Source organism: Rhineura floridana, chromosome 7, assembly GCF_030035675.1.
Source record: "Rhineura floridana isolate rRhiFlo1 chromosome 7, rRhiFlo1.hap2, whole genome shotgun sequence".
Taxonomy (NCBI): domain Eukaryota; kingdom Metazoa; phylum Chordata; class Lepidosauria; order Squamata; family Rhineuridae; genus Rhineura; species Rhineura floridana.
The window spans coordinates 155186940-155213948 of NC_084486.1; the positions used below are offsets into that span (position 1 = coordinate 155186940).

Below are 27009 nucleotides of genomic sequence, written 5' to 3' on the forward strand. Positions count from 1 at the left end.
GCTCAGTGGCAGAGTACAGGTCCCAGGGCTAATCCTCGGCATTCTAAGACTTGGAATATGTTAAAACAAAACATCTTAAAAACATCTTTTTTAAAAAAACTTGAAAAGCATCTTGAAAAGCAGTTCCAGGACAGACACAGACTGGGACAAGGTCTCTACTTAAAAGGCTTGTTGAAAGAAGGAGGTCTTCGATAGGTGCCAGAAAGATAACAGAGATGGCGCCTGTCTAATATTTAAGGGGAGGGAATTCCAAAGGGTAGATGCCACTACACTAAAGGTCCACTTCCTATGTTGTGCGGAACGGACCTCCTGATAAGATAGGATCTTCAGGAGGCCCTCACCAGCAGAGGGCATATGAGGAATAATACAGTCTTTCAGGTATACTGGTCCCAAGCTGCATAGTACATCAAAACTAGAACCTTGAACTTGGCCTGGTCGCGAATGGGCAGCCAGTTGTTATTTTAAAATATTTGTGTAACAGTTTTTGACTGTACTTGTTCTCAGTGCAACATCTTGGTATCAATTTCAGTCAGTGCGATCTGATGATGTGGACAAGGTGCTTGTGACAATGTGGCTAGCAATGTGCCTTCTTGCCCCTTGTCCCTTTTGGCTTATTAAAGCTTGCTGAAGGGGGATGACCAAGTGGTCCTGGCCATCCTGAAAGCAATGATCTGACCACTCCTGAAAAAGCCCACCTACCACAAATAAACCCCCTTTTAGGGATGGTGATTGCAAAGGTTGTGGTGCAACAATTGCAAGTGCTCTTGGGTGAAACAGATTATCTTGACCCATTCTAATCTGGGCTCAGGCCTGGTTATGGAACTGAATCAGCCCTGGTCACCCTGAGGGATGACCTTTATTGGGAGAAGGACAGGGGGAGTGCGACCCTGTTATTCTTACTTGATCTCTCAGCGACTTTTGATACTATTGACCATGGTATCCTTATGAACCAACTTGGTGAGATGGGTATTGGAGGCACTGTTTTATAGTGTTCCAATCCTATCTCCAGGATTGATTTCAGAGAATAGTCTCTTGGCCCCCTGGCAGTTGTGCTGTGGGGTGCCGCAGGGTACCATCTTGTCCCCAATGCTGTTTAACATCTATAGGAAGCCACTGAAAGTAGTCATTAGGAGATTTGTGGTAAGGTGTCATCAGTACCCTGAAGCTGCCCTGCACTGTTTCTTGGTAACATCTGAATCAGGAAACTTTGTGCAAGCCCTGGACCAGTGCCTGGACTCGGTGGTGGGTTGGATGAGGGCCAACAAACTGACTCTGAATCTTGGCAAGATGGCGGCACTGTGGGTGGGTAGTTCCTGAGTCTGGTAATTGGTCAGTCACCCGCTTTGGATGGGGCTGTACTACTGGAAGAACAGGTTTGTAGTCTGGGAGTGCTCCTGGATCCATCTTTGTTGATAGAGGCCCAGGTGACCTCAGTGGATAGGAGTGCCTTTTACCTTTTACCAGCATTGGCTGGAAAAGACAGCTGCAGCCATTTCTGACCAGGATAGCCTGACCACTGTCGTCCATGCACTGGGAATGTCCAAGTTGGATTTCCAATGTGCTTTATATGGGGCTGTCCTTGAGACTGGCCAGGAAGCTGCAGCTGGTGTAAAATGCAGTGGCTGGACTGCTCACTGCGGCAGGATATCGCCATCATGTTATGCTGCTGCTGAAAGAATTTGCACTGTCTGCCAATTAGCTACTGGGCTAAGTTCATGGTGCTGGTTTTGGTGTATAAAGCCCTATACTTCTTTGAACCAAGATACTTGAAAGATCACCTTTTGCGGCGAAGGCTGCTAGCTGCAGGGAAAAGTTCCTGGATTCCATTTCTGTTAATTGTTACAGAGATTCGGAGATATGAGTGTATAAAATGCTCTGCTATGTTATTATATGTTGTTATTTTACTTGTTGTTATTGTAATGTTTATTTGTTTTATAAGTCAAGCTTCATTTACCTTAAGTCATACATTTTATTTATTTAATTTTAATTGTGATTTTGAAATTACACGACAGTCCTAAATATTTTAATGTTATGTATTCAGTGCCTTCTTGCAATGGTCTTTGGACTAAGCAATAAACAAATATATATAACCCATATATATCCAATCGATTGCTGCACTCTGTAGGTGATCTTATCAGGAAGCCTTATCAGGAAACACCAGTATTGGCATTGGTGTTGACACAGGACAGCGCCTTCTCAGTGATGGTTTCTCATTTGTGGAATGCCCTCCCTGGTGAAGTGAGCCTGTCTCCCTCATCATGATAATGGTCCATCGAGTACAGCAACCTGTTTTCACAGTGGCCAACCAGATGTCTGTGGGAAGCACAGTACGTCCCCAGTATCAAAGTACTCTTGTGGTCCGGTACCACCACTCACAACAATTCTCTGGAGGAATTGAGGGGGGGGCGGAATTTGGGGAAAAGGCCACGTTGGCTGCCCTCAGACATGTTATAGAGTGCCTGGTGTTTTAGTTTGGTGTTTTCTTTCAGGATTTTTACTCTACTATTTTAGAATATTGTGAGATCTGCTGTGGGGTGTGTAATAAAAGTGGAGTTGGATATTTTAAATACATATTTTGCAGTTTTATGTTGAGGCAGTTTTGATTTGGATGCAACTTATGTTTCAGGATGAGGAGGATGTGGACAACCTGCTTGAGGGGATGAGGCCTCTCCCACTCGTCGCCCCTTGATCCTTGTCATTCCTGGTGGTTGAAATCTGCCAAAGTTGGGCTGGGTGTGTGGACCTCAGAGGTGGCGAATGCCTTCTTGAGATACATGGTGGTGTCTGCTGTCCTGAAAGTGGCAATAGCGAGATCTCTGTTAAGCCAGATTTTGATCTATTGGTTTGGGGAAACTATCATCCGGTTTCAAATATTTAAGTATTGGGCAACATTATGTTTTGTCTTAGTAGACACTTTTTGTTAGCAATAGTGTTTGAACAAAAAACATGGGAGAAGAGAACCCCATAGCCCACCCCATAAGTGAGTAGCGGCTAGACAACTCCAAGCTGTGTTGGATGACACTGGTAATTTGGATCCTTTCCAGTTAGGTTTCAGGATGGAAACAGCCTTAATTGCTCCGGTGGGTGAGTAGATAGGGGGATGATTGCAACGCTTTTGGTTCTTTTCTCCTGGACCTCTTAGCAACTTCCAGTAACATTGATGATGGTATTCTTTGTAACGCACTGCGTGTGTAAGTGAGACGTGGTATGGATCCAAGAGCCGTTTAGAACAGGAATAAGACAGGCCAGGCAAGTTTCATGTAAGAGTCTTTACTAGGCAAAGACATTAGAGACATCTTCCTCCATTGACAATTCTTCCCCCACACCCGAGATCCTGCCAGTTCCCAGCTTATCACACACTCAGCTAGCCACACTGACCTTGATTGTCTGGAACTCTGTTCTCACAGTTTAACCCTTCTGCTTCAGGTTTCTCTCTCTCTGCTAAAAACCTTATCTGTAAGTCTCACAACCTGCGTCACTGACCAACAGCCCCCACCTGAGACTTGCAGACTTCAAAACATCATGTTACAATTATTACATTTCTACAACATTAACCTTCATTACAAATACATTTCAGTACATGGATTCTTACAGTTTCTATTTACAGTTTCAGTTCAGTTCAGTGTCTCTTTATTCTTTATTTACACAAGTTTCACAGATTCAAGTTTGCTTTTCTCACGTTAAGCATCTGTACTAGAGATTGATATTTATCTTCACTTAGTGGCTTCGTGAGTATGTCTGCCAACATATGCTTTGTGTCACAGAATTGCATCTTAATGACTCCCTGTTGTATACAATCGCGAATGTGAAAATATCGCACACTGATATGTTTTGTTCTTTTTGTGTTAGCTTCTGATGTTGCCATTGCAATGCAAGTCTGATTATCCTCAAATACTGTTATGGGATACTTTACATTCACATTCACTTCTTGAGCAAGTTGCGTAAACCATTGGATTTCATTACAAGCTGCAGACAGACTCACATATTCAGCCTCAGCACTGGAGGTTGCTACTATATTCTGCTTTCTGCTGCACCAATCTAGTACTGAGCCATGCAATCTAAGAATGATGCCTGTTGTAGATTTTCGACTGGCTATATCTCCAGCATGATCTGCATCTACATAACAGTCTGTGCCTCCGTGGTTCTGTGCTGACAGCATTAATCCCTTTGTTCTCGTGCCTTTCAAGTATCTTAGCACTCTTTTGACCCCAAGCCAATCATGTACTGATGGTTTTTCTACTTTTCTACATAAGATGCCCACTGCATTGCATATATCTGGTCTAGATACCTTCACAAGGTATTGCAGTTTCCCTATAACATGTCTGTAAAATTCTGGCTTTTCATATGCTGTGTTGCATTCTTCTTGCTGGAATGAAACTGTCATTGGAGTATTCACAGGGTTGCATTCCTTCATGCCACAAGTCTCTAGCAGACTATCTTCCCTGTCTGCAATAGGGCAAAACCACCATCTGCAGTACGTTTTATTTCTGTTCCCAGATATTGTGCAACCGGCCCTAGGCACTTTGTGTCCACTTCACCAGTTCTCGAACCCGCTACAACGCCTCATAATCTGGGCCCATAACCCCTGTAGCGCACTGCGTGTGTAAGTGAGACGTGGTATGGATCCAAGAGCCGTTTAGAACAGGAATAAGACAGGCCAGGCAAGTTTCATGTAAGAGTCTTTACTAGGCAAAGACATTAGAGACATCTTCCTCCATTGACAATTCTTCCCCCACACCCGAGATCCTGCCAGTTCCCAGCTTATCACACACTCAGCTGGCCACACTGACCTTGATTGTCTGGAACTCTGTTCTCACAGTTTAACCCTTCTGCTTCAGGTTTCTCTGTCTCTGCTAAAAACCTTATCTGTAAGTCTCACAACCTGCGTCACTGACCAACATTCTTCTGGATCGGTTGGGCTTCAGAGGCCCAAGGTTTCCAGGGGCACCAATTCTTACTGGAGAATTGATCTTAGAAGGTGGTTCTATGGCTTCTGGCAGAAGGGAATGTCAGCCTCACACTCTAGATGTTAACTTGGGGTGCGGGTAGTTCACAAAACAAGCTGTGGCTGCTGTTGGCTAGATGTGGCTACTGCCACTGTCTGCAGAGCAGAATCCTCATGTTGCGCTTCGGAGTGCTTTATGGTCATGAACATCACTGTAATTCCAATACTCAACTGATGGCATGAAGAAAATGAAGTTTACAATGTTGTTGGCTTCCTAAGAAAGGGGCAGCATGTCATTGCCATGCCACTTTGCATCTCTGAACAAGGAATATTGTCCATAGTACGAAATAAAGGATGATTTTGCCATTAATAGAATTTGAAAACCTATTGCTTCCTGAGCATAGATGCTGAAGTAGAAGCTGGGTAGAGCATTGTGATGAGAGAGAGCATTGGCCTTGTGTTTAGGTCTTGAGGGGCTCAGCAGTTGATGCCTCTCACGGTGCTGCTCTTCTTATGCCACAGTCTTGTCGTCTGGAGATGGTCCTGCAGCAACATTTTATGGTTTTTCACTGGGAAAGTGGAGATATTTTGGGATTGTATATGTCAGTGAATGCCCTCTTGTTGAAGCCAGAGGAGACGCTTGCTTGCTTCATTCTGTTGGTGCCACCGTCTTTCCATTCCACTGAATCACCCTCATTTGCAGACAGAGGTTTGCCTAGAGACATCTGTGTCCCCACCTGGTGCAAGGAGGGAGCCCCAGCTGCATGTATTATTATTTATTTATTTATTATTTATTCAGCTTATATCCTGCCCGACTAGCAAACAGCTCTCTGGGCGGCAAACATAGCAACATATACAATAATAAAATTACAAAGTCAGTATAACAAATGCAAATCTGAAGAAAGAAGACTGTATGACAAGTTAAATGTCTAGCTTTATTGAAAACCTCATGTTGTGTAATTTTAAGCTGCAGATATAGTATCTGGGAAAAGAGTAGGAGTAGCCTTAATGAAACCTGACCTCTGTTTAGGTTCTAGCACTGGCTAAATCCTTCTGCATTCAGCTTTACAATTGTTAGAAACTGGGTCTTTACATCATGTTCTACATTTCTAGTGTCGCCCCCCCCACACGTTAGTTTCACATCCAGCCTGAAGAAAAATTCTGGAAAGAATGAAGGCTTGCCCATGTCTTTGTGACATGTAGTGCTGACCAGAGTCTCTCTCAAGGCAGTGGAGGCTCTATTGGACTGCCTTCTTCTTTTCTGCTTCAGCCCCAACTTACGCCTACAAGAAAGACCTCAGGGTCACCATTTCACCTCTGACTGAACCTCTAGGACGTTTGTGTTCCCCCTTAGGTTGTATCAAATGAACCAGCTTATAAGTAATGGGATGAGGAATCATGCCCCTCCCACCGCCGGGCACATCTGCCCCACTGCCATGCAAGGCTGGTGTCTACCTGGGCAAAATGGCTGCATTGGGCATGTGCTTGTAGGCCTCGACCATGCAGCTGAATCCCAGACTTATCAGGCCCTGCTGAGCTGAAATTGATGCATCCTGTGCAGACACTACATCTCCACACTGCACGCCACGTTTATTTATTTATATCCCACTTTTCCTCCGAGGAGCTCAAAAGTGGCGTACATGCTTCTCCCCCTCCTAATTTAATCCCCACAACAACCCTGTGAAGTAGGGTAGGCTGTGAGGCAGTGACTGGCCCAAGGTCACCCAGTGTGCTTCATGGCTAAATGGGGATTCGAACCCTGGTCTCCCAGCTCCTAGTCAAACCCTCTAACCACTGCACCACGTTGGCTGTCAATGTCGTGAGAGTTTCCCCAACCCTCTAACCACATGGGGGCAGAATGTGCCTCTCCTATCATGCAGAAACAGTGCCACATGTTTAGGATAGGCTTTCCCAGGCCCGTCTGTCCTGCAGCTCCACACTTACCTTTCCTGCTGGCCTGTCAGAGGCTTGCCCACGTCTTGCTCACCTCAGGAGGGCAAAATTGCACAGGTTTGGGAAGTTATTGGGTCCAGTCAGCAAAGCACGTCTGTCATGCCCTGGCTTTGGGCTGCAGTTTATTAACTGATACGGTAGGAACCAGTTCCACCCTTGAACGCGTGGCTGGCTTCTTCCGTTGCGTGATGCCCATCAGCTTTCCAGCACAAACAGCAGGAGCTTCTTGCTCTGCAATTCATTCAAAGTGGTCGTCCTTTCAAAGCGAATGGCAGCAACAGTCCAAAAAGAAACTAGTCAATGTGGCTTTCCTTTCTATGCTCCTTCTAATGTGACTCTCTTGTATTTTTAATTTAAAGGCAAACCCCCCTCCAGTGGTGGTGAACACAGAAACTTCAGAGACACCAACCTATGTAAGTTTCTATTGACATTTAATTACCTTGTATTTTTTGAGAAGATTCTTCAACCTTTCTCTTTGAGAGGAAGTTCACTGACAACATCAGTTCTGTGCTGTGCTACAGTAGAGCCCCTCTTCACAGCACTTCGCTAATGAGGCACTTTTGAATTGTATCCATGTTCCATATGTTCGGCGCTTGTTCCGTTTTTGCGGCAGAAAATTGCCAGAATACAGAGAGACGGTGAGTGCACAAATTGATGGCGCCTGACGCCCTTCTCAGCTACTGAGTGTGTCGTCAGCACTTGGAAACGTTCCTTTTTTAAACTACAGTTGGGCTGATGAGAGTTGTAGTTCAAAAAAGGAACGTTTCCAAGCTCTGACAACATGCTCAGCAGCTGAGTCCGAGAAGAGCGTCTGGCACCATTTTATTGTTGAAGGAGGTGGCAGAGGGTGAGCGTGCGCGTGAGCAAACAGGCAGGGGGGAGGGTGAGCGGGCAAGGGGGGACGAGCGAGGGAGGCGGCGGAGGGTGAGCAAGCAGGAGCGGGCAGGCGGGCAGCTCCCTCCCTGCGATCCATGGCAGGGAGCCTGCCGCGGAAGGGGAGCACTACTCCCCCACCATAACGAGGGCGAACGAGCGGGGGAGCAGAGGGTGATGCACGGAAAAATGGAACATCGATGGGGAGCTTCAGGGGCCAAGTGCTGTCAGCTGGAGTTCCCCTCGATACAGCTGATCGATGTTCCGCTTTTCTGTAGTTTTTGCTTTTTGGCGGTGGTCTGGGCCTTAACCTGCTGTATAAGTGGGGCCCTAATGTAGTTACAAGAAATCTGTGGTAAAGCTACATTTAGGCTAATATGTTTTGGTTTCCCATATCACAAAATATATTGATTGTGTGCGCGTGAGAGAGAGGTGGAGAAGTAAATAGAGAAAAATTATCTTTTGCAGTGTTAGGCCTGGAGGTGGGGGGGTGTCACCCCTTTAAACGTAATAGGTTCAAGGCCAATAGGAGAAGGTGCAATGCATAATTAGCACAAGGCACTTGTTGCTGTAGGAAGTGGTGGCAGAGGCAGGATGTGGTGACTGCAGCGGTAGCGGCAGCTGCTAGCTTAGATTACATGAATTCACCAGGGGGACGGTCAGGGTAAAGGAACTTTGCCAGGGAGGGCATCATGTTGTTTGTTTGCCATCCTGGGCTCCTACTAGGAGGAAGGATGGGATATAAACATCATCACCATTGTAATAGTAATAAATAACATGGAAACCAAATGGAACCTCCAGGTTTAGAGGTAGTATAAAAATCTGTCTTGCAGGTTCAAACCAAACTTTGCTCTAGACCTACATTCTGTTAACAGTAGTAGCCAGACAGATGTCTTGGGAAGCTTATAAGCAGGGCATCGTACAGTAGGGCCCCACTCATGCGGCAGGTTATGTTCCGGACCCCTGCTGAAAAGCGAAAACCGCTGAAAAGCAGAACATTGAATAGAATGGGGCTCGATGCCCAAAACCCACCGTAAAAGTGGAATAAGCGCCGTATGAGTGGGGCTTTAGTTTAATTGCGTCTAATTGAGACTGCCGCGTTAGCGAAGCACCGTAAAGCGGGGCCCTACTTAATGATAATTGTGATTGTGGCATAAGCAGGGGAAACCAGTGGCTTTAACTCGCCATCTTCCATGAGCCATCCTAAAACCATCAAGAACACACACAACAGGGTAGCAAGTATTGCATTGTGAAAGCAGGTTCTAACCAAAGGAAGCATCACTCCCAGTAATGGAGACATCAGGTTGGGGAATGATCCATCCAAACAGCCCCGCTCTTCAGCCTTCTTTGTGACCTCAGCTGCTTCAGCAGAGTTTCCTAGTGGTCTGGACATTCGCCCATGTGTTCTTGTTGTTTTAGGTTTCCGCTGTCATGGCAACCAGGGGGCTGGCCCAACCTGTTATCAGCCCAACTGCATTTGGAATACTGGGTACAGTTCTGGTCGCCTCACCTATTGTAGAGTTGGAAAAGGTTCAGAAAAGGGCAACCAAAATGATCGAGGGGACAGAGAAAGTTGCAGCATTGATGTTCAGACAAGGATGATCAGGGAACTGGAAACAAAGCCTTATGAGGAGAGATTGAATGAACTGGGCATGTTTAGCCTTGAGAAGAGAAGAATTAGGGGAGATATGATAGCACTCTTCAAGTACAGCTGCAGCACTGAGGGACTGGAGAAGACCTGCCCTGGGACTGAGTACCTGAGCATCTGGGTGCTTGCTGCTTGCTCCTCTGGGTTGCTGTCTCTTGAGACAGCTGCAGTCCCTGGTAAATGCTGCAAGGGCTGGGACCTCTTGCCTGACCCTGACTCCAGAGAAAGGCTGCAGTCAATCTTGCAGCCTCTTGCGTCAGCTCCTGGCTGGGTCAGGGGGCATAAAAGTCAGTCTGTCTGTGCGCAGCAGGTCTGCCATCACTGGGGTCACCACCAAAGTCGCGAGGGCGCTACCACCATCTATTCTTTTTTAACCAATCTAGAGGAGACTGGTAGTGGGGAGGACATATGGCGCATGTGTGGTTCCTCTGCAGGGTGAGAGCCTGTGCAGTGAACTGAATGATAAGAGAAAGTTGCCAGATGCCTTCAGAGTGAGAGTCTACACCTGGCAGAAGACTGGCCCTCCCTGGGTATGAGACAGGGGTGGTGGTAGATGTGTCCTCTCTGAAAGATATTGAGTGGGTCTGACTGTTCCCAATTCTTTCAGAGGCCTACTGGGATAACTGGTTCAGGTAGGTTTTGTTGGTGGGCTCTTGTTGGTTCCATATCAGGTGTTTAGGAAGAGTCTTAACAAGGAGGAACGTGGGTGATGCCATCCCAATTTCAGTGAACATGAGTAGAGGGAGGTATAGCCATGGGGAGGTGGTGAACTACCATAGAAGATGAGGGCAAGACTATCTACACCTGGTTCCTCACTCCCACTCCTCCCATGGACGGGTTCCTCGTTGTTCATCTGCTGTCTCCCCCGGCCTGTGACTGTTGCTTCTTAATGCCAGATCAGTACACAATGACCACACTCATCCATGATTTGATCATGGATGAAGGTGCCAATTGTTGGCATGAGGCCTAGTAGTTTTCCATCAAGTCTGCAAAACTGTAATTAGGGGGGAGTTATGTCTTTGCCAGTCTGGGAACGGACAGTGAAGGCCGTTGTTATGGTAACCATCAAGATATAGACTGGGAAAGTTATAACAGAGTCTGTAAGTTGTGTCTTCTGATTTATGCCTCTTATCTGTGAGGCTTGTCCTTCTGCATCATGCCTCTGACCTGAGAGGCTGTCTTACTTTTGCTTTTGGAGAGAGATGTGCTGTAGAGCTAGAGGGGGGGGAAACTGCTGAAAAGCCTTAATGTCTTAATAAAGACTCTTAACATGCTCTAATGCTCTGAAGAAGTTTCTTGCTCAACTTAACTCCAATGTAATGTATGCTGTTTCACGCAACAACGCACACACGCTTACCGAGACTTGGGTGGGAGAGCTGGGAGGAGTTGATCTGACCCAGCTTTGCCCACCTGGATACTCGATGCAACACCAGCACAGGCTGCAGGGATGTGGGGGAGGAGTTGCTGTGGTCTACAGAACTTCCATCTCTGTCATGACGAAACCACCCTTGTCTTGGAGCTGGTTGTAAGGGCCTGCACATGGTGTCAAGGCAAGGTGACAGTAAACTAGGGTTGCTGCTGGTGTACCGTCCACCCTGCTGCCTGACAGCTTCTCTGATTGAGCTGGAAGAGACCATCTTAGTTGTGGTATTGGAGGAGCCCAGAACGATAGTGCTGGGTGATTTCAATGTCCATGCTGAGGCTGCCTGTAGTGTTCTGGCTTGGGAATTCATGGACCTCCATGATGACCATGGGGCTGTCTCAAGTTGTCACCAGCACGACACATATGGCAGGGCAGACCCTCAACTTGGTTTTTGCTCCAGATAGAGGAAGGGGTGGTCTGGAGATGGGGGTGGTGGATGTCACTCCATTGTCATGGTCAGACGACTTCCTAGTGAAGTTTAGACTTATGGCTTCAATCCTCCCCTGCAGGAGTGGTGGACAGATTAGGATGGTCCACCCCCAGAGACTAATGGAATCCACTGGATTCCTGAATGCCCTAGGGGAGTTCCCAGTAGATAGAGTAGGTGACCCTGTTGAAGCCCTTGCCATGCTGCGAAACAGCCTGGTGCATTGGGCTCTTGACATGATTGCCTCCGAGTGCGCTCTCCAGCATGTGGAGCCCGGTCTTCACCTTGGTACACCAGTGATTTAAGGGCAGTGAAACAGGCTGGATGACGGCTAGAGAACACGTGGCGAAAGACGTGCTGTGAGGCTGATCAGGCATGAGTAAAAATCATAACCGTGCTTACTGTGTGACGGTGAGGGCGTCGAAGAAGGCCCACTTCTCTGCCTCCATCGCATCCTCAAGTAGCCGTCCATTGGAGCTTTTCTGTATTGTCAGGGGTCTGTTGATATCAACTCCAGGAAATGGAGTCTTAGACCCTTTGGAGGCCCACTGTGAATTCTTACAAGGCACTTTGAGGGTAAAGTTGCTCGCTGCTGTAGCAGTCTAGATGTCCCATCCACATCTCCTGTAGTCCCCAGTGAGGTGTCCAGTGCAACATCTTCTGCAAATTCTTGGGAACGGTTTTAGTTGATGCAGCCTGATGAGATGGACAAGGTGCTTGCGATGATGCAGCCAACAACGTGTTCTTTTGATGCTTGCCCTTCTTGGCTTATTAAAGCTTGCAAAGGGGGTCTCATCAAGTGGATCCAGGGTGTGGTCAACGCATCATTGCAGGAGGGAGTGGTTCCAGCCACCCCAAAAGGCAGTGATCCAACCGCTCCTGAAAAGCACACCCTGGACCCATTGGTCTGCAACAATTACCGACGGCTCACAAATACCCCCTTCGTAGGGAAGGTGATTGAGAGGGTTGTGGCACAGCAATTGCAGGTACTCTTGGATGAAACAGATTATCTTGACCCATCCCAGTCTGGGTTCAGGCCTGGTTATGGGACTGAATCGGCCTTGGTCACCCTAATGGATGACCTTTATCGGGGGAAGGACAGGGAGAGTGGAACCCTGTTATTCTTACTTGATCTCTTGGCGGCCTTTGATACCATTGACCATGGTATCCTTCTGAGTTGACTTGGTGAGATGGACATTGGAGGCACTGTTTTATAGTGGTTCTGATCCTATCTCCAAGGTTGTTTTCAGAGAGTAGCATTAGGTGATTATCTTTTGGCCCCCTGGCAGCTGTGCTGTGGGGTGCCGCAGGGTACCATCCTGTCCCCCAACCTTTTTTACATCTATATGAAGCCATTGGGAGCGGTCATCAGGAGATTTGGGACAAGGTGTCAGCAGTACACTGACAATACCCAGCTCTGTTTCTTTGTAACATCTGAATTGGGAGAGGCTGTGCAAGCCCTGGACTGGTGCCTGGACTCAGTGGTAGGCTGGATGAGGGTCAATAAACTGAGTCTGAATCCTAGCAAGACGGAGGCGCTGGGGGTTGGTGGTTCCTGAGTTCAGATAATTGGTCAGTTGCCTGCTTTGGAGGGGGTACTCCCTCTGAAAGAGCAGGTCTGTAGTCTGAGAGTGCTCCTGGATCCATCTTTGTCGCTAGAGTTGTAGGTGACCTCAGTGGCTAGGAGTGCCTTTTACCAACTTTGGTGGTAAGACAGCTGCAGCCGTTTCTGGACTGGGATAGCCTGACCACTGTTGTCCATGCACTGGTACCCTCCAGGCTGGATTACTGTAGTGCGATCTATGTGGTGCTGCCCTTGAGGTTGGTCCAGACATTGCAGCTGGTGCAAAATGAGGTGGCAAGACTGCTCACTGGGGCAAGGTATTGCCAACATGTCACCCCACTGCTGAAAGAATTGCATTGGCCGCCCATTTGCTACCGGGCCAAGTTCAAGGTTCTAGTTTTGGTGTACAAAGCCCTGTACAGCTTGGGACCAGGATACCCAAAAGACAGTCTTATACCCAGTCGATCACTATGCTCTGCAGGTGAGGGCCAATAATAATAATAGTTGTTGTTGTTGTCATCATCATCATCATTATTATCGTAAACAACTGTTAGAGCAGTATGACAACGGAACCAAAGGCCTGGGGAGGTGATGGGCTCTGACAGTGGAAGCAGTCAAGAGGCAGGTGGACAGCCACCTGTTGCATATGCATTGAGCAGGGGGTTGGATTCAATGGCCTTACAGGCCTCTTCCAGCTCAACTATTCCATGGTTCTACGATTGTGGGCTTTTTAGCTTGAGTAAGAGGTGACATGATAGAAGTATATAAGATCATGCATAGCATGGAGAAAACTGATAGAAAAGAGTTTTCTCCCTCTCTCATAACACTAGAACATGGGGACATCCAATGAAGCTGAATGTTGAAAGATTTAGGACAGACAAAAGGAAGCACTTAGGCTCACAATGCCTAGTTAAGCTATGGAACTTACTTCCACAAGAAGTAGAGATGGGAGCATGAGCCATCCCTGAGACAATGGAGGAGAATCATTCTTCATAAGTCACAGAAAGAACCACCTCTGCTCAGATAACAGGTGTTTCTGTTTAGACACAGGGCCTTTTTTTGCCATCTGGGTCAGACACTCGGTGCCATGAATATTCTCTAAGGGACCAGCAGGGGTGCTCTTCACAACTCCACAGTCCAGATGCATCTCAAAGTGGCATTCTGCCCCCCTGCCCACCTCCTGTCCCATTTGTGCGCCTGTGGGAAGCTCTAAACTCTTGGCTCACCAGCCTGGCTTCCTGTTCCTGCTCCTCTTGCCCTGATTTCCTTCCGCGTTCCAGATAGTTCAGAAGTGCAGGAGCACACCAGGCAATGCGTTGTTTGTTCCCAGTATGTTGCCCTCCCTAGTGGAGTAATGCAACCCCGGAGGACTCCTCTGAGAGCCGCTGCTTTGTCTGGAGCCAGACTGGAGGAGATCAGGTTCCACATATTAATGGCTTTTGGCTTGCAGCCTCCTATGCTGTAGATGTATCACATGTTACAACCCAATATTCATTTCCAGCTGAAGGGACTGAAAAGCAGCATATTGCTTGATTAGAAGCTTAAAAGCAGCTGTTTAAGCACCAATATATCTCGGCTGTGGACTAAAGTTTTATTAGTGTTTCCAATTTACCCAAGATGCATAGTGGTGATGCAATACAACACAACACCACAGCAAACAACCAGAATAACAACCTCAGAGCAACACTACACCAACATAATAGGCCAAAGCTCTAACCCAGTTTAAGCAGTTTATGCTCATTGACCTTCAGTACTAACCTTTAGATTTAAAGCAGACATGGGGAACCTCAGTCCGGGGGTGTGTGTGTTAAACGTGGCCCTCCAGGCCTCTCGGTTTGGCCCTTGGAACTCTCCGCAGGCCATACCCCTCATTGGCTCTCCTTACCCCCGAGGACTTTTGCCTGGGTGAAGTGTACCCTTGAACTCTAGTATCACATGTTGCATAGGGGACACAGATGGTGTGTGAGCATTTGTAGAAGTTAGTCTACTGTGCAGAGGTAATATTTACATTTATTGCTCCACCCGCTTTTGCCTCTGGCCATGCCCACCACTGGCATGGGGCCTTCAGAAGGTTGCGCAGAAGTGAATGTTCTCCACCCCTGGGTTAAATCCTTCCAGAGGGACCCGTGGGGATGTGATGGGGCTAATCAGGGTGGCCCCTTGCCAGTGTATCGAAGGAAAGCTGTCCTTGAATGCTCGGCCTTTGCTGGCTTGGCAGCACTATAGGAGCTTCTCATATGATGCTCACTGTCTGACCGGGGCTGCCCAGGTTCCCATTAAGAAATTGGTTGTCTTCCAGACCCAGGCCACTTCCAACGAACGAAAGTTACATTTTGCACTGGGTTGCAGAGAGGCCAGGGACACAAACATACATAGGAAATGTTTGGATAAAAAGGTTGGTGAGTGGAGTGCTAAATACTTTAATTTAAGAGCATAAGAAGAGCTCTGTAGCTGGATCAGGCCAAAGAGGGCCCACCTGTTGTCACAGTAGCCAACCGGATGCCCCAAATGGAAGCCTGCAAGCAGGACCTGAGCGCAAGAGACTCTCCCCTCCTGCAGTTCCCAGCAGCTGTATTCGGATGCATATGGCCTCCCACTGTGGTGGCAAAGCATAGCCATTGTGGCTAGCTGCCTTTGATAGCCTTCTCCTCCATGATGTTGTCTAATCCCCTTTTAAAGCCCTGCAAGTTGTTAGGCATCGCTGCCTCTTGTGGGAGCGAATTCCGTAGCTTAACTATGCGCTGCATGAAGAAGGACTTTCTTTTATTTGTCCTGAATCTTCCAGCACTCCGCTTAATTGGATGTCTACAAGCTGTAGTGTTACGAGAGAGAGAAAAACATTTCTCTATCCACTCTCTCCATGCCATGCATAATTTTACACATTTCTATCATGTCGTCTCTTACTTGCCTTTTCTCTAAACTGAATAGCTGCAACCTTTCCTCACAGGAGTCGCTCCACCTCCTTGATCATTCTGGTTGCTCTTGTTGAGCCTTTTAATTGCACCACCTTTCTTCCAAAGTGCTCATTTCAGCTACTTGTGGCTATTGTAAAAACAAACTATCCAGACATTGTTACACTTAAAACTAACCAAGGTTTGATGTTAAGACAAACACACTAAATCATATTTAGGGCAGCAGAAAATTTTCTACAAGGTTTTATTCATTTCTCATTTTTCCAGGAAATTGACATCACTAATAACCTCAAAAAAAGTTACTATCTCATTTCCTCATCTACCAAAGGGCGATGCTAGCAAGGACACGTCTCAAAAGATTTGTGGGCAAATCAGATTGCACACCATTTGGTGTTTTGCAAATCAGTCAGTCCCTGCCTGTCTTTCTCGGTTGTATCTTCCTCTTTTTTGAGTCACAAAATGCCTTCTGTCGTTGAATGGGGCTTCTTGAGCCCTCTCTCTGTCTCCCCAACACCAGTGGGAAAAGTGATGATTGTGCTTTCTCTAGAACAAGTGCTGCTGCGTGAACTCTGGTGACCCTCCCTTTGTCACCACAGCAGCTGTTCCAGAGACACTTCCTCACATGGCTTTGAAACGCCTAGTGGTGCCGTGGCACCAGTCATGGGAGTCCTTCCCAGCGAGGTGCTGATGACATGAGAAGCACCTGAAAGGTTGGCCATCCTGTTTGCAGGTGCCAAGCCTTCAAACATGATACCAGCACTGTGTGAGACTGAGCCATCGAAAAGCGGCATCCATAACTCTTGGGTTCTACCAAGGCTGTTCCTCACCATTTGCATGTTTTTATGTTCATGTAGGTCAATGGCACAGATGCAGACTATGAATATGAAGAAATTACGCTGGAAAGGGTAAGTATTTGCCCTTACAATCGTTAATTGCCTTTTATAACTGAAGAGCATTGATTGCTTGTGCTTCCTTGTCTCTTGGCTCCTGCTGTTGGATCTGTGCAACTTAAAAGAATCTTGACACTGTATTTTTTATCATCATTATTTATTGATTTAAAGTAATACTTCAGTTAACAAAGTAGATGTGTTCCTGGACATTACTTCTTTAACAAACTGTGGTACCAGAGGTTGGAAAAACATGGAAAGAATAGGGATGGGCTATTACACCCGCTCAGAGATGGTGGGGGCGGCTTCAACAGGGGCTTTAAAGGGTGCCTACCTGACACCCACCCCCTTCCCCTTCTTCCCCTCCTTCCAGCTCCCCTGATTCCTATGAGATCCTTCCCAGCCCTGGGAGAACACAAGAAATCTCTTTAATGCAAAGCAAACACACAGGCTGGTCAGTTTCACCTTAAAGCAAAGGCCCAGGCTTGAAAGTTTATCCATAGCAAAGTAAAACTGATCAGTTTCACCTTTTAAAAAGCCTCCCTTACAAGGAGCTTCCTTCCTGGAGGATTCATCAACTGAGGTATTACTGTACATCCCACTTACATGCCGTAATGGCTTCTAAGTGGTTTACAAGCATAAATTAAAATATACAACAAAACAATACCATCAAAACATTAAAAGCACCCATACAAAACTATTCAATAAAATGAGCCCATTAAAAAGCATAACAATTAAATAGTTCAAATGCAACAATTGAGACAGTTGGACTGAGAAGTTCAAGTTCTGGAGAATGCTTGCCTAAACAGGTATTCCTTCAGGAGCTGGTGGAAGCCCCTTGTGCTTCAGCAGGGAGGCCATTCCGTGACACTAGTGCCCTCAGTGAAAAAGCCCGCCTCCATATCACCACAAGCTGGTCATCATCAGACCAGGTCCCATTTGAATGTAATGGGCACTGGAGGGAGAGACTTTTTTCAGATTACCTGTCCAGAGTTATTCAGGGCTTTATGTGTGAGCAGTAAGACCTTAAAACTGGCTGATAGGCAGCCAGTGCAGATCCCTTAGCCTGGGCATAATATATGCCCAATGCAGATATGCCCATTCCTGCCACCTGCGGCCTCCAGACCGGCTGTTCTCGTGGCTTAGTTAATGCCCACCAGCCAGAGGAGTTGCTGCCGCTTTATGTGGCATTGTTAATTCGGCCATGCCGAAGCGACGGGGAGTTGGGTCTGTCTGGCCTCTCGGAACCGGGTCCTTCTGCTCCTCCCTTGCTGGCTTCTGGGAAGCGCTCTCCTACACACACATTCCTTTTGTAGAGAGTGTTGGAAGTCCTCTGTTCATATCCAGGCTCTGACCTGAACTTACTGGGATATTGAAGTACATTCAAGAGGAATTAATGGGGGCCAGAAGCCAGTTTCCAACCCCTATAATGAATGGAGAAGACGGAGAGCTCTCCTGCTGTCCCCGGAGAGACAGAGAGTGCTGTGGCTGCCTCGCCCTCAAGCATCTGCAGGGTGACGGGAGCAGTTCTTTGGGGAGGTTCCTCTGAAGCAACACCTTGAGTTGCTTTATGAATAACAACCCATCAATAAATGAATTTACATCCTTCCTTCCTTTTTATTGCTGCTTAGTTTTCATTTTTGTGTGGAACTGACGCAATCCTCTCCGTAGGATGAGAACATGAATGTTAGTGCTTTGTAATGTTTCCTGCATAGTTCCACACCCTCTCTTAGCTTAGCCAGAAGTATATTTTGAGATCTGTGTTCGTCCTGGTGAACGGAACTCTCTTGTTTTTTCCCAGGGCAATTCGGGGCTTGGCTTTAGCATTGCGGGAGGTACAGACAACCCACATATTGGGGATGACACAAGTATATTCATTACAAAGATCATCCCAGGAGGAGCTGCTGCGCAAGATGGAAGGTTGCGGTATGTTCAATCCTTGTGTGTTCAAGGCTTTGGCTCCATCTAATGTTCATTTTAGCAACAGTCTTGGAAAAGAGCCATGCTCAGGCATACCTGTGGCAACAGATGCACATTGTGGTGCTGCTGATGCTGTTCCTCCTTCTCCAGATGTCCTCAGAGCCTGCAGAGGGAAAACTGGGCTGATGTGGGAGTCATTCAGTTTAATTTCTTATTTCTTTGGAGAATGCCTACAGCAGCGCAGAGTCTTCAGCATCGACCATAGAGCACGGTTGGAGAACCAGTGGCCTTCAGATGTTTCTGGACTACAATTCCCATCAGCTCCACACAACATGCCCAACAGTCAAGGATGATAGGAGTTCTAGACCACTGACATCTGGATGGCCCAGGTTTCCCCTCCTCTGAGAGCATAAGGAGGGCCCTGCTGATCAGGCCAAAGGGGGCCCATCTAGTCCGCCATTCTGTTCTCACAGTGGCTGGCCAGATGCCTCTTTTGGGAAACCCAGAACATGCCCGCCAGCAGGACCCAAGTGCAAGAACACTCTCCCCTCCTGTGGTTTCTGGCAGCTGGAATTCAGACGCATACTGCCTCCAACAGAGGAGGTGGAACATAGCCATCAGGGTTAGTAGCCATTGATAACCTTCTCCGTGAATTTGCCTAATCCACTTTTAAAGCCATCCAGGTTGGTGGCGATCGCTGCCTCTTGTGGGAGAAAACTGTACACTGTGTGAAGAAATACTTCCTTTTGTCTGTCCTGAATCTTCCGACATTGAGCTTCACTAGATGACACTACTGGGTATTCCTTGAGAGACAGAAGACTTCCTTCTGTCCCTGCCTCAGAGTTTTGCCCTATATAGGGGTATGCACAAGTGCACACACACACCCTCTCTCTCAAGTGTGTATTTATATATGAGAATTCCCATGGGAGTCCTGTATCAGAACGATAAAAGGCTCTAATAAATACAGAAATGTCCTGGCAACTGTCAAGGCCAGACAGTGGCCACTCTTCTCCTTAACCTTCCATCCAAGGAGCAGTGGATACCACCACCTTAAGCCAAGGCTGATCTAAGCCCTCTCTTGTGGATGGATGGGAAGGAACAGGCTGAAGTTGAACCCCGATAAGACCGAGGTGCTGCTCGTGGGGGATAAGAGAAGGTTGGGAGACGTTGACCTGAAGTTCAACGGGGTAAGTCTACCCCTGAAGGACCAGGTCCGTAGCCTTGGGGTTGTACTTGATTCCAGGCTGTCCATGGAGGCTCAGATTTCGGCAGTGAGCCGGGCAGCCTGGTATCAACTACACCTCATACGAAGGCTGCAACCCTACCTTCCTGATCATCAACTCCCACTAGTAGTACATGCCCTGGTCACCTCTCGACTGGATTACTGTAATGCGCTCTACGTGGGGTTACCCTTGAAAACGGTCCGGAAACTACAACTTATACAAAACGCGGCGGCTCGATTACTTACGAATAGTCGCCGCCGGGATCACATCACGCCTGTGTTGTTCGATCTACACTGGCTTCCTGTTGTTTTCCGGGCCCAATTCAAGGTGTTGGTATTAACCTTTAAATCCCTATATGGTTTCAGCCCAGTTTATCTAAAGGAACGCCTGCAACGCCACCAATTATACTGCCCGACACGATCTGCCACACAGGGCCTTCTCTCAATCCCGCCGACAAAAACAGCTCAATTGGCGGGAACTAGAGAGAGGGCATTCTCAGTGGCGGCCCCCACTCTTTGGAACTCCCTCCCACAAGATCTACGGCACGCCTCTTCCCTAAATACATTTCGTAAAGCCTTAAAGACCTGGCTCTTCCAACAGGCCTTTGGGACTTCCGGGGAGGGTTAACTGTTATGATCAAATGCATTATTATTATTGCTGCTGTATTGTTTTATTTTTATTATTGTATTTTATTGTATTGTATTTTAATTCTTCATGTACGTCGCTTAGAGTGGTCATTGGCCAGATAGGTGACATATAAATTAAATTTATTATTATTTATTATTGTTATAAGATGAGGGGTTTTGTTCTGTGCAGCTGGTTTTACTGAGAGTTCACTCTTTCCTTCCTCCTCCTCATTCCTGACTCGTATCTGTCTTCCTTTCTGCCTGCCTGTCTATCTAACTTGGAGTGCTTCAGATATTTAGGCTGCAATCCAATGCACACTTACCTGGGAGTAAGTCCTATTGAACTCAATAGAGCTTACTTCTGAGTAGACATGTATTGGATTGCAGCCTTAATTCCCATCTGTTGGAGCCAGGCCCCCCCCCTTTAACAAACTTTTTCTGTACCACCATATCATAAAATATCAGGGCAGTGTACAATGGTAAAACATAAAACAACATTACAGATAATCATTAAAGTAACTGGTTAATAAAAAAACAAGCAATAAAACAACTGCATAGGCCTGTTGGCACAAAAAATCTCCAAGAGATGCCTGAAAGTCAAAAGTGAGGGTGCTTGCTGAATCTCTGCTGCAAGAGCTCTATAGCCATGGACCGGCGACACTATAAATGCCTGACTCTGGCTGAGGTCAGTCAGGCCTCTGTAACATGGGGGACAAATAGCAGCAGTCCTCTGGATGATCTGGACCTGGATATAAAGGCTCAGGCGGTCCTTAAGGTATCCTGGGCTCAAGTTGTTCAGGACTTTGTATATCAGTACAAGAACTTTGAATCTGGCTTGGTAACAAATGGTGCAGATGTTTCAGCAGAGGTGTCACATGCTGTCGGCCGTCTGCCCCCATCTGTAGTCTTACAGCTGCATTTTACACCAGCTGGAGTTTTCAGACTAGGCCCAAGGTCAGCCCCACATGGAGTACATTGCAGTAATTAAGTCTCAAGGTTACTAGTGCGTAGGCTACAGTGACCAAGTGATCCCAATCCAGATATGTCCGAAGCTGGTAAAAGGCACTCCTAGCTACAGAATTCACTTCGGCCTCCAATAACAAGAATGCATCGAGGAGTACCCCCTCGCTATGTAACTGCTCCTTTAGAGGAAGTGCAACCCCATCCCAAACAGGCCATTGGCCAGTCTTCCAGACATGGAAACCGCCTATCCAGTCCAGTTTCCAGGTTTAAAAATCAGTTTATTGGTCCTCATCCAGTCTGTTACTACATCGAGGCACCAGTCCACGTCTTGCACGTCCTGATTCAGATGTTATGGAGAAAGAGAGCTGGGTGTCATCAGCATACTGATGGCGCCAAGTTTCCAGACCCCTAACGACCACTTCCAGTAGCTTCGTATAGATTTTAAATAACATTAGGGACAAAATGGTGACCTGTGGAACCCCATAGGACAAGTGCCAGGGGGTCAAGGAGCACTCCCCCAGTGTCAGCCTGGACTTGACCACACAGGTAGCAATGGAGCCACAGTAGAACGGTGCTTGCAGTACCCATCCCACGCAGTTGGTCCAAAGGGTATACCATGGTCAGTGGTCTCAAAGGCCACTGAGAGATCGAATAAGAGTAACAGGGTCACGTTCCCCCTGTCCTTCTCCCAATAAAGGTCATCCATTAGGGTGACCAAGGCTCATTCAGTCCTTAATCTGGGCGTAAACCCAGATTGGGGTGGATCCAGATTATTTATTGATTTATTAAATGTATATCCAGCACCTTTCTGAAAAGATGTCCGGGGCAGTAATGCAATATAACCAGTGTCATCCAGAAACAACTTAGGGTTGCTTTGCCAACACACTCTGCACCTCCTTCCCCTAAGGAAGAAGTGGGGTGTCTACTGTTCTCTCCCCTCAACTCCAGTCCATGTGACAGTCCTGGAGAAGGCATGGTGGCAGGAATGAACTTCATTCCCATTCAGCAGCACCAGGGCATTGTTGTAAGACTTACAACAGGGGTCCTGGGGCACCAAATTAACCCAATGGCTGAGTGGGCATTTGAACCCAGAGCCCCCAGATCCCAACCACTGTTCTGCCTTTTGGAGCCAAGAAAGCAAACAGGCATGCTTCCGACGTGAGTCCAGTGGGTGTGTGCCTGCTGTGGCCTCTGAGCTTCTGTAGGGAACAGATGGCTTTGTTCCAGTGCGTAGTGTGCTGCGAGTTGTTTCCATGTCATTTGAGGGGTACTGCAGGCTGGTGATGGGCAGCAGAGGGGAGGGGGTCCCTCACAGCCTACATGCGTAGCAGCTGGCTGTAGTTCCTTGTCAAAAGCAGTTTTGGTGACCATAAATAAATTACGGGAATGGTATGAGAGGGTGGGAAATGCAGGCATCCTGGGCAACACCTGCGACTGTGCATGTGGATGAGGCTGGAAGGAAACACATTTCCTGCAGTGAGGGGGGGGGATCCTCTGGCTCTCCCTCCCTCCCTCCCCTATGCAGCAATATGTGCACGAGGAGACTTTTCTTCCTGCGTCCTTTCCAGCCCAGCTCCACTGCAGGAGTTCTGCTCATTGCTCCCTGTAGCAACTTTTTTCTCTTGTTTAGAACCTCATCTTTTTTCCTGTGGGAATAACCCAGCTTCCTTTAGACCGCAGTCTTAAAAACAAAAAAACTCTGAGCCTTTAGGGAAAAGAGTCAAGACTCCTGGGCTCTCTGCTGATTGCTCTGATGAGTCTGGCAGGATCCCCATCCCTCATGAGGGTGAGAGCAGGCGTGGCACTCCCAGGCAGATACTTCAGGGACAGCTGGGTTCCTCGGGGGGGGGGCTTGGCTCAGCCAGTTAACCTCACTGTGTGTTCTGGGCAGTGCCTGTGTGTAAGCGAGGGGGGGGGAGAACTTCAGCCCAAGGCAGGCTAACCTAGAAGGAAATCAGCCCCGTTGCAGAAATTGGGCCTGCTTTTGAGTAATGGGCATGCCACTGGGCTGCACACAGAGCAGGCAGCCCAGAGGGTCTTTCTTGAAGTATCGCCTCTATTGGACAAGTGAAGTGATTTGTTGGCACGGGGCTGCTTTACAGCGAATGGCCTGGAATGTTCTGAATGCCGTTCAGGGTAATCGTTCTTCTCGGTCCGCAGGGTGAACGACTGCATTTTACGAGTCAATGAGGTGGATGTCCGTGATGTAACGCACAGTAAAGCTGTGGAGGCCTTGAAGGAGGCCGGCTCCTTGGTCCGGCTGTATGTCAAGAGAAGAAAGCAAGTAACAGAGAAAATTGTGGAGATTAAGCTCGTGAAAGGCCCCAAAGGTTTGTGGCAGCAAATTGGAGCGAGCTTCTTGGGTCAGGATCAGAGTCTGATCAGTGCAGCTCCATAGGATCAGTGCAGTTCACCTTCATGGCCTTGGTTAATCTGCACTTTCCCAGGGGCTTCGGGTACCTACTGAAGCATTTGGAACTGCATAGAGCAATGCATGTTTGGGGCCGTAAAAGCCAGCTACTCCTGTGGATTCTGGAGCATTTCTTGCTTTCTCTTTTGGAAAAAAACAGTTCCCTGCCAATGTGTGGCTAGTGGGGTGTTGTGAGCCTTTCAAGCTGCAGGTTGGGGATCTCCTTCTTAGCCAACTCCGCTGCTCTTGCCTGATTCTCACCATCCCCTGCCCATAAGTCCTCTCCCTCTGCTCTTCCTGTGCAGAATTTCGGACAGCATCTGGATACGTTGAATAGTGCTATGGTGTGCATACTGTTTGCAGAGCTGCATAAGGTTTGTGGAAGTCATGCTGACTGTCTTTGCTCTCTTGAAGCAGGTCTTGGGTTTAGCATCGCTGGGGGTGTTGGAAACCAGCACATTCCTGGAGACAACAGCATCTACGTCACCAAAATTATTGAAGGAGGTGCAGCGCACAAGGATGGCAAACTGCAGATTGGAGACAAGCTTCTGGCTGTGAGTTGAAGCTGCCATTTCCTTTTGCGTTCTTGGCACATTTCCATGCCATGTCCTCCTGGGCGGCTTGGCTACCCTCAAAGCCAGGGCCGTGCGTCTTTTCATATAGGGTTCTGTATGTCTTGGTCCCACACTTTCTAGCACTAGTGGGGGATGATGAGGCATTTCTAAGTTGCAAAGTAGCCTTTGGGATGCCATTGATTCCCTGAGGCTCCTTGCATTGCCGCTGAAGCTTGGCAGGTCCTCTGTTCATCTTGGAGAAGGCTGCAGAGGTCACTTAACTACCTCTTGCTCATCAGAGCAAAGGGTGTCCAACTTTCTTTCTTGGGAAATGAACCCTGGTGGACTCAGAACACCTTTCACAGCTAAGATGTTGCATGCTATATGGAAGTCAAACTTGGGACTGGACAGACTGCTGTCAATTCACAAAAGGTCTCTCATTTATAAAGACAGCAATAGAAAATTGAGAACTTGTGAAGCTTTGACAAAATGCAGCAGCGTGACTGCTCACTGGGGCAGGGTATTGCCAACATGTTACCCCATTATTGGAAGAATTGCACTGGCTGTCCATGAGCTACCGGGCCAAGTTCAAGATTCTGGTTTTAGTGTACAGTGTCCTATGCCACAGGGTTCTGTCCTGGGGCCGATACTCTTCAACATTTTTATCAGTGACTTAGATGAAGGGGTTGAGGGAAGCCTTATGAAGTTTGCGGATGATACGAAACTGGGAGGGATAGCTAACACAATGGAAGACAGGAATAAAATCCAAAGGGACCTGGATAGACTAGAAAATTGGGCTGAAATTAATAAAATGAAATTCAATAAAGACAAATGCAGGATTCTGCATTTAGGCCACAAAAACAAAATGCAACAATATCCTTGTTGAGGTGAGGTGACCAGAACTGTACACAGTATTCCAAATGTGGCTGCACCACCTATTTGTATAACATCATGACAATATTGGCTGTTTTATTTTCAAAACCTTTCCTCATAGTGCCTAGCATGGAATTTCCCTTTTTTTACAGCTGCCGCACAAAAGCTTAAGTACTTTATGAAGTTAGAAGTTTTTGTGTTTTTTGCCTTTACATTGCAAAGGGATTCTGGATTTGAAGCTTACTCTGAGATTGCCCTTGGAAAAAAGGTTGTTTAGACCTGAAACGCATCAACCTCTAATAAATAGCTTCCATTTGATGTCAGAGCATTCCTACTGCGTAGTGACTGAACTTGGCATTCCTGAGGAACTGGTTTCCTTTTATGGTTTCATAAGAACATAAGAACATAAGAAGAGCCTGCTGGATCAGGCCAGTGGCCCATCTAGTCCAGCATCCTGTTCTCACAGCAGCCAACCAGGTGCCTGGGGGAAGCCCGCCAGCAGGACCCGAGTGCAAGAACACTCTCCCCTCCTGAGGCTTCCGGCAACTGGTTTTCAGAAGCATGCTGCCTCTGACTAGGGTGGCAGAGCACAGCCATCACAGCTAGTAGCCATTGATAGCCCTGTCCTCCATGAATTTGTCTAATCTTTTAAAGCCATCCAAGCTGGTGGCCATTACTGCATCTTGTGGGAGCAAATTCCATAGTTTAACTATGCGCTGAGTAAAGAAGTACTTCCTTTTGTCTATCCTGAATCTTCCAACATTCAGCTTCTTTGAATGTCCACGAGTTCTAGTATTATGAGAGAGGGAGAAGAACTTTTCTCTATCCACTTTCTCAATGCCATGCATCATTTTATACACTTCTATCATGTCTCCTCTGACCCGCCTTTTCTCTAAACTAAAAAGCCCCAAATGATGCAACCTTTCCTCGTAAGGGCGTCGCTCCATCCCCTTGATCGTTCTGGTTGCCCTCTTCTGAACCTTTTCCAACTCTATAATCTCCTTTTTGAGATGAGGCGACCAGAACTGTACACAGTATTCCAAATGCGGCCGCACCATAGATTTATACAATGGCATTATGATATCGGCTGTTTTATTTTCAATACCTTTCCTAATTATCGCTAGCATGGAATTTGCCTTTTTCACAGCTGCCGCACTCTGGGTCGACATTTTCATCGTGCTGTCCACTACAACCCCGAGGTCTCTCTCCTGGTCGGTCACCGCCAGTTCAGACCCCATGAGCGTATATGTGAAATTAAGATGTTTTGCTCCAATATGCATAATTTTACACTTGTTTATATTGAATTGCATTTGCCATTTTTCCGCCCATTCACTCAGTTTGGAGAGGTCTTTTTGGAGCTCTTCACAATCCCTTTTTGTTTTAGCAACCCTGAACAATTTAGTGTCATCAGCAAACTTGGCCACTTCACTGCTCACTCCTAATTCTAGGTCATTAATGAACAAGTTGAAAAGTACAGGTCCCAATACCGATCCTTGAGGGACTCCACTTTCTACAGCCCTCCATTGGGAGAACTGTCTGTTTATTCCTACTCTCTGCTTTCTGCTTCTTAACCAATTTCTTATCCACAAGAGGACCTCTCCTCTTATTCCATGACTGCTAAGCTTCCTCAGAAGTCTTTGGTGAGGTACCTTGTCAAACGCTTTTTGAAAGTCTAAGTACACTGTGTCCACTGGATCACCTCTATCTATATGCTTGTTGACACTCTCAAAGAATTCTAATAGGTTACTGAGACAGGACTTTCCCTTGCAGAAGCCATGCTGGCTCTGCTCCAGCAAGGCTTGTTCTTC

The 27009-nt window shown here is 47.2% G+C and overlaps 1 protein-coding gene across 16 annotated transcripts in view; it reads left to right on the top strand.

Moving 5' to 3' along the window:
- DLG1 (discs large MAGUK scaffold protein 1) overlaps positions 1-27009 on the top strand; it is a 182781-nt gene that overhangs the window by 71511 nt on the left and 84261 nt on the right. For 9 of the 16 annotated variants that reach the window (XM_061637659.1, XM_061637660.1, XM_061637656.1 and 6 more), the window contains 5 exons: positions 7258-7311; positions 16600-16650; positions 18434-18558; positions 23525-23694; positions 24189-24328. In XM_061637659.1, coding sequence (XP_061493643.1) covers positions 7258-7311; positions 16600-16650; positions 18434-18558; positions 23525-23694; positions 24189-24328 — 540 coding nt within the window. The remainder of the gene's footprint in view (positions 1-7257; positions 7312-16599; positions 16651-18433; positions 18559-23524; positions 23695-24188; positions 24329-27009) is intronic. The other 7 variants (XM_061637657.1, XM_061637663.1, XM_061637673.1 and 4 more) reach the window with 1 other exon arrangement.